At 40.9% G+C, this 7,628-nt stretch overlaps 2 protein-coding genes across 2 annotated transcripts; both read right to left on the bottom strand.

Moving 5' to 3' along the window:
- Positions 1-1,299: 1,299 nt before the first annotated feature.
- Positions 1,300-2,088, bottom strand: LOC137953172 (small ribosomal subunit protein uS9-like). Its single transcript, XM_068800429.1, has one exon. The coding sequence runs from the start codon at positions 2,002-2,004 to the stop codon at positions 1,570-1,572; it is 435 nt and encodes a 144-aa protein (XP_068656530.1). The 5' UTR covers positions 2,005-2,088; the 3' UTR covers positions 1,300-1,569.
- Positions 2,089-3,357: 1,269 nt separating this feature from the next.
- LOC137952684 (flocculation protein FLO11-like) lies at positions 3,358-7,029 on the bottom strand. Its single transcript, XM_068799750.1, has 8 exons — positions 6,607-7,029; positions 6,356-6,540; positions 5,951-6,045; positions 5,344-5,411; positions 4,752-4,813; positions 4,265-4,334; positions 3,508-4,031; positions 3,358-3,418 (listed from the first exon to the last, which is right to left on the bottom strand). Exons 1-8 carry the CDS (start codon positions 7,027-7,029, stop codon positions 3,358-3,360), a joined length of 1,488 nt encoding a protein of 495 aa, XP_068655851.1.
- Positions 7,030-7,628: the final 599 nt, after the last annotated feature.

Below are 7,628 nucleotides of genomic sequence, written 5' to 3'. Positions count from 1 at the left end.
ACAAAACCAAAAGATTCAAACACAAATCAGATCAATGGCTCATCTACAGTTGAGAACAACAACTCTGAGGCAATTCGTTTCTAGAGAGTTTTAAGAAAACAAAAAAAAACTTGAAATCAGACAAAACATCATGAAACCCCAGTTCTCTGAAAATAGTTTAAAGGACCTTGCTAATGAGCACTAGAAGATGCCAGTTCAAGCACTTGGGAGAGAAGTTTAGACTCTGGTTGGTTCATTGGACTTGCAACCATTACCTCCTGTCAAACAAGAAAACACAGCCGCATGGATGACTCACATAAGCAATTCTCACATATTCAAAAGATACAGATGACACATTTCATATGACATTTAGGTCTCAAGACACCCATTTCTGATGGCTGTTGTAGAATATTTGCAAAGATACATCCTGTAAAACTACTATCTCTATTTCGCAATGCTTAAAAATTCTAGACACAAAAGACTGAGGGCCTGTCATAATTTTATTTCTAATTAAATTAATTAAATAAAATGACTACAAATTAATTTGATTCCAAAACACTTTCCAAGATGTTATACTAAGACAAAAAAAAAAAAAAAACATTACACTAACATAAAAAACTACATTCTCTAAGGAAATTAAAATCACTCTGGAATTCACAATCACTTTTTCTTTATCTGGGTGATCTACTTTCCAATTGCACTAAACTCCCCATAGAAAAGTGAATCACAATTTCCTGATATGAGAAACATATAGTATTATCAATTTTTTTATAAACCAACATAATTGGATTTAGTAGTTTTAGCTTGTAGCAGGTAGTAACAACAGCAACAATTTAAGGCACGTGATATGCTTGAACTTTCTAACTAACATTTACATGAATAGAAAACAACACTGTACCATAAAGCTTCAGCAAAAAATTTCCTTTGGGATAAACAAAAAAAAGAACGGACCGACTTCTGTAAGAACTTAGCAGCACGAACAGAAAGCAGAATTGATAATTTTATTGCAGTTAAGAGAGACGAAAGAAAACAGAAGATTTGCATCATTGATTTCTATAGATCAATATTTCCAACTAGTGACCAGTCATCTGTTACCAGAAGATGCCTGAACAGTAGAAATCCTCTACAAATCCAGTTGCATTTTCTCCAGGCAAAGACAAAAACCGTCAGAAGTAGGGGAAAACCACAATATCGATGCATTCCGACCAACAAAAGACTATCACCTGTAATCCACCAGGTAAAAAATTTCTAAAGATGATTTTCCAACAAAATGTGTTGAGAGATCATTCCAACACTTCCTCTTTTAAGGGTCGATGAACAAAGTACTAACAAAAAGATTCATTAATATTGCATAATTCCAACAGGCCTCGAAAAAAGTAAAATGAAGTAGAAGTTGATCAATGATCATGACATTTAAGATAACGAAAACAGCAGAAGGGACTAATCATCCCCCAAAGGCTAATTAGTCCGACTAATAAATTAAGAGGTCTCAAATAAGATAAAACAAACGCTTAAAACCTCTATACTTCTTCTTCATCATGCCAAAACCATGTAAAAAAGAAGAAACAACTTCCCCCGTCCTTGCCACACTCAACGGTAGGACTTCTGGAAGCGAGCGCGAGCGCCACGACCACCGAACTTCTTGGGCTCGCAGCGGCGAGGATCAGCAACAAGGAGTGTCCTATCGTACCTCACGAGGATGTCCTTAATTTCCTTCTTCGACTGTTCGTCAACGTACTTCTGGTAATAGGCAACAAGCGCCTTGGCGATGGACTGCCGTATGGCATAGATCTGTGAGGTGTGTCCTCCACCGCGAACACGGATTCGCATGTCGACGCCAGCGAAGCGTTGGCGTCCCAGAAGAAGGATTGGCTCGTAAGCCTTGTACCGAAGGATTTCCGGCTCGACAAGTTCGATGGGGCAGCCATTGATCTTGATCAGACCCCTCCCTCGCTTGCAGTGCGTCACTGCCACTGCCGTCTTCTTTCGGCCGAAGCACTGCACCGACTCCACAGCAGCCGCCATGATTGATTCGGTTCAAGAAAACCCTAACCCGAGCTCTGGAATACGAAGACCTGGAGGGTTGCCTGCGACGCGAGTGTCGTTTAAGGTTTTATTGTCCGATGGTGAATGAAACGGCCTACTTACGCCGTTGGATCAATAGGCCAGGTCTCGTGTCGTGTGTAATACAAGAGGGCCGGGCTAAAGCCCACGTAAGCAAATTTCAAAGATTTTTTCAACGGTACTCCTTAAATTTATCTAGTTGTGAAAACATTTGGCCTACTTTAGGCCCCGTCAGTGCCATTGGAAATTTATATCCCAAAAAAAGTTAAAAATATTTTTCTTAGGACAAAGAAACCTGCAAATAAAATCCTCTTAGTGCCTCTAGGAAATTTACATGAAATTTTTTAGAGAATTTGCCCATTTGCATCCTCGCATACGAGGTGATCACAAGGCCCGACCAAGGGCTCTAGATCTTATGAGTTGGTGACAAATCTCAATGAGAGGAGGATCCCAGTGGAGTTATGAGATGGGCATAGGAAAAATGTTAACATTGGTAATGTTGTGTTTTAGGAAAAATCTGATGTTGATCCACTAGTAATGTGTCACCATAAGCTACCATGTATGTTATATTGGGTGTTGTATTTCGACAATACCAAATTGCTATGCATGGTTGGTATAAGGAGCAAAGAGGTCACCCCACAGTATTGACCGGTAGTGGTTGTGCATAAACGTGTTTGAGACATGAGTAACCGAGTAAATGTTGAAAATGTTAGAAAAGAAAATGCTCGACATACTATGAGATCAAAGTCTTTTATGCGTATTAGAGAGGAGATGGTATGTATGTATAACATGAAATATATTATATTTTAAATGTACTACTACTATTCTAACATATTGACATTCATGTGTCCTTATAAATGTGTGTCCTTATAAATGTGTAGGATACAAATTGCTCTAATATTGATCAAACTCATAGGTCCGATGAAGGCGGGTGGACCGACGGATCCTAAGTATAACTTTCTTGTACGTATTGCATTCAAATTTAATCTTGAATAATTATAAAGTACCTCCTATGATGCATTGGGTTCATGGATCTTGATCTGGCTACATTAGTGAGCTATCTCTGTGCCCCATGTTCAATTCCATTTCTCCTCTTCCCGTCTCTAGAAAACATCCCCCCGTCAATACCAGAGCTTGATGATTTCGATTAAAACAAACAAAAATCTCGTCAATTATCAAGTCCTCAGCTTTTTGGGAGATTAGTTTTGCAAATTTTGCACCTGGATCGAACTGGTATTCGATCTTGAGGCTCGTGAATTACTAAAACGAAGTACTAAACGATTGGCAAAGAAGGATTAATGGAAATTTCTTTAGTTAGATTTTTCTCAAGGCCGTCATACGGACTGTTAATGCATAACAATATTTCTGAACCACCCTGCAACACGAAGAGATGGTGCAGTCCGCAACCACCCTACAATTTTCTGATCATTCTCCGTCGTGCAACGTCCCTTGGAATTTCAAAACAGCATAACTGCAGCCAAAACGCCGGATCCAACAGCTGCGATGCCGCTCAACTGTGCAGTGAAGGCCCCACTGTCTGCAATATCATCCGCTGGCGACTCCGCGGGAGAATCGGCGGTTGGTCCGTCGGAAGTGAGAGAGGAGGCCGGGGAGCTGGAGGTGGGCGAATCGGCTGAAGAAATCGGGGAGGATGAGGTGGGTCCATCAGCGGAAGGAGCCGAAGCTGAGGAATCTGGGCCGGAGGCAGGAGTGACAGCGGAAGAGTCGGTTGTGGGAGCTGAAGCCGGGGCCGGGGACTTTTTGGGCCCGAGGGAAGCCGACGGAGAGGACACAGGAGCATCCCCAGATGCGGCATCTGGAGCGGGGGCATCAGCAGAGGAAGTCGGAGGTGGAGAAGTGGAGTTGGAGCTGGTGGGTGCTTCGGCTTTAGAGGTGGTGGGGGCGGCGGCTGGAGCCCGGGCAAGGGACGGGACGAGAAGGACGAAGATCATGAGGGTAGCAGCAATGCCCTTGGTGAGACCCATTTTCTCCTCGGTTTAGAGTGAGAGAAAGTAAAACTGAAACAAAGAGAAGAAGGATAACTGGCTCTGCCTCTTCTTCCTTCTCCTATATGATGAGAAGAGAGAGAGGAGAGTTTTATTGTGATGAGAAGAGAGAAGAGAGGAAAGGAATTTATAGAGGAAGAAGGCAAGGGAGAGATTGAAGGAGAACCAATAGACAGTAGCGGCATTCCTGTTTCTTAGCTGTTAGTTTGGTTTACCTTTTCTTCTTCATCGTTCCTCTTTCTTCTCGCAATTTCATAACTGCAACAGTTATAATTTTCCTCCAAACTGTCATGTAACAATTGTAATAAGGTAACTGAGATCATTCTCTTTCCACTTGAAGCATTTGATGATGCAAGTGGGATCATAAGAATTGGACCAGTGGGTGTGGAAGCTAGTTTGAACTCCATTTTTTGCCAACAAAAATATGTATTTATTCAAATGTAGCTTTCTCTTCTCCTCTACCTAGGGGTGACAATTTTATCCATTTACCCAAGTGCTTACAAATGCAAATGAATAAAATGTTAGGGTAGTTCCGTCCACTCTTGTAGGAGGTAACTTTTCGCACCTAACAGATCGGTCTGTTGGGTAGTATTGGCTAGACGCTGTCATGGTATCAGAGCTGGGCACGCCACGTCCCACGTTCGAATCCCGTGAGAGGCGGTCAAGAATGGACGGGGTGGGTGTCAGAGTGGTTCCGTCTACTCTTGTAGGCGGTAGCTTTCCGCATCTAACAGATCGGTCTGTTGGGTAGTATTGGCTAGACGCTGTCATAAAAACCCTTACTCAATTAAAGATCGAGTAATTTTACCTGCTTACACATTTACCGCTTATTAAACGGAAGGGATGTGCATACTGGTTATTTCGTACCGATTACCCAATTACTTAATATTTTAAAATAATTTTATAATTTTAATTTTAGTTACATTTATTCAACATGAGAGAAATGGAATACCCCCTCCCCCCATTTTGTTTGTTATATATTTGTTGGTTTCTAGGGTCAACACACAAACATGAGATCTTAAGGGAAGGAGATAAGAGATAAACTATAGTTCTTGGGAGAGAGGAGAGAAGAAACCAAAGGAGAGAAAGAAGGGGAAAAGAGAGAGATGGGTATAGACGATTACTTCTTAACACAACTTGAACAATTAGGAAACACAATATTCAAGAGATAAATTCTGGAATAAGAGAGATTTAGGATACTAATATTTGGAATTTAGAATTAGGAAACAAAAAAAATAATTAAAAAATTCCACACTATGTAAAAAAAAGAAACTAAACTCATATAGGGAAATACTTCTCTTAAGAAACTAATGTAATGTGAGATCAAAGAAAGGAGAGATACTGAAGTTGGTTTTATCTTGACTAGACTTTGAAAACAAGTAGAATACTTAATCAACATTAGCAACTCAAAAAGTGAAGTAAAAAAATCATCTTAGATTTGGATTTTCGTATGCATTAGGTTACCAACATGACCTTTGCTTTTTCCAATGTGGTTATCTCTCTCTAGACAAAATAGATTGATTAAACTTATTTTTCTTGTTCTTCTTCCTCCCTTTCTTCTCTTTTTCCATGTCAGATCTCTGCTCCCTTTCTTGATCATTAGAGAAGAGTCATGTACAATATCTTTTTTTAAAAAATTTTCTTAGTCTATTGATAGATCATATTGGTTGCATTGATCGACCAATTAACCCCAAAGTCTTTTTTTTTATATATTTTTTAGCCAATTGATCGATCAGATAAGTAGAACTGATTCATCAAACTTTGTGATGTTTACCTACCACACTCTGGATGATCAATCACTCTGTTTGGATTGGTCAACCATAAGTTTTAAAACTTAGTTTCAACATTGTGATTGACCAATCAATACCTATAGAGGCTGATCAATCAATCTCTTTAGAAACCAAATTTTTTCCTTCCGTTTGATTGATCATTGCCTGAGGTTGATCGATCGTACTTTGTGCAGGAAGCTTTGTTGCTTTCTGTTTGATTGATCATACTTGACACAACGAGCGATCATGCAGTTCATCAATAGTTTAAAGTGGAATTTTAAAATGTGAAATGGCTAAAACATATTTTCTAAAATATTTTTAAAATGACATAGATGTGATTTTAGAAAACCATTATGTCCTAAAACCTCAATTTGTACTGGAATTTTGGATGGTTGTTCTCTTACGGTGTTAACGTCCTTGAGTACTTGAAAGTTTGATTATTCTACTGCCTTGCATGCAGGGGACGACGTTGCCGGAACAAACTTATGCAGTTCGCCTGAATGAATTTCTTGAACGTTAAAGAGATAAAATGGCTACTGATTTGATGGTAAATGACAGGCAAAGCAGAAGTTTTGTAGAGCAATTCCAATGGAGATTTGTTCAAGAATAGAATTGACAGATAAAACGATGTCTCTAACAGTGGGGAATCGATGATAGAAATCTTCACCCACGCGAGGCAATCTACGAGTCTTGATACTCTCTCCAGTCCAACATCTCAAAATCTAGAAGAACATGGCCAGAGCCAAAACAGCAGACCCCACGGAGGCGGCGCCGCTCAACCTATAAACCGATGTTCCACTGTCAGCAACACCTTCCTCCGGAGCCTCAGCTGGGCCATCGGCTGCTGATGGCCCGTTGGAGTCTGGAGAGGAGGCGGTAGGCACGTCAGCGGAAGATGCTGGACCTGAAGCAGGCGAAGAAGAGGCGGGGCCATCGGAAGAAGTAGCTGGACCGTCGGCCGGTGCGGAGGAGGTGGGGCCATCAGCTGTAGCAGCCGGACCGGAGGCGGCGGGAGCACCAGCTGGAGAAGCCGGAGACACGGCAGTAGGAGCTGATGCGGGCGATTTGGGAACGGGGGAAGCAGCAGGAGATGCAATCGTGGGAGATGGAGAAGAGGAGGAGTTTGAGGTAGACGTGGGTCCGGCTGCTGAGATGGTTGGAGAAGCGGCGGGTGCGCTGGCCAGGGACGGTGCGAGAAGGCCAAGGACCATGAAAGCGGCGATAAGAGTTTTGGCTAGACCCATTTTCTTCTCTGCGAACAAAAGAGGGAGCTACTGATTTAGTCCTCTTCTTCTGCAGAGAAAAGAGACTTTTATTGCTTGGGTGAAGAAGAAGAGGGAAGCCAGGGGTTTATATACAAACGGTGAGGCTGGGGAGAAATGTAAGGGGAGCCAAGCGAATATAACTGAGACTTCCCGTTTAAATGGAGAATGTAGTGGTTTTCCTGTTTAAAAGGGATGATTCAGTGTTCTCCGTTCATTTATGTCTTTGGTCAGCCAACCAGAAGCGGATGAAAGTGAACACATGAACTCCTAGGTTTAAAAGTATTGTGACTTAAATGGAGAGTTCCAATTAGCCATAATTAGATCATTTGTGAAACTTTTACATGCCTATACACCTTAGATTGTAAGGAAGGTGGATGAAATTAATTGAATTTATTTAAAATAGTAGTAATCTATTTAATTAAATTAATCATGTTGAGCTACTAATATCGAATAAAGGTGACTTTGCATTAAATTAATCTGTCGGCTATGGTTACAAACTTTTATGATAAACAGAAAAATATGAAAAATTAATTATAATTAAAGTA

The sequence above is a fragment of the Aristolochia californica genome, unplaced genomic scaffold, assembly GCF_029961685.1.
Source record: "Aristolochia californica isolate CCGP_79_NKW_82.1479 unplaced genomic scaffold, dmAriCali1.0.hap1 SCAF_16, whole genome shotgun sequence".
NCBI lineage: Eukaryota > Viridiplantae > Streptophyta > Magnoliopsida > Piperales > Aristolochiaceae > Aristolochia > Aristolochia californica.
This window is presented reverse-complemented; position numbering and strand designations above follow the sequence as displayed.

Bases quoted from the DNA above. Each gene is read 5' to 3' on its own strand.
- LOC137952684 (XM_068799750.1), bottom strand. From the start codon at position 7,029: ATGGTCCTTGGCCTTCTCGCACCGTCCCTGGCCAGCGCACCCGCCGCT. The intron at 4,335-4,751 runs GTAGACGGAACC...GTTACATGACAG, and splicing joins GAAAGCTACCGCCTACAAGA to TTTGGAGGAAAATTATAACT. The intron at 3,419-3,507 runs GTTTTGAAATTC...TTCGTGTTGCAG, and splicing joins GTTTTGGCTGCAGTTATGCT to GGTGGTTCAGAAATATTGTT.
- LOC137953172 (XM_068800429.1), bottom strand. From the start codon at position 2,004: ATGGCGGCTGCTGTGGAGTCGGTGCAGTGCTTCGGCCGAAAGAAGACG.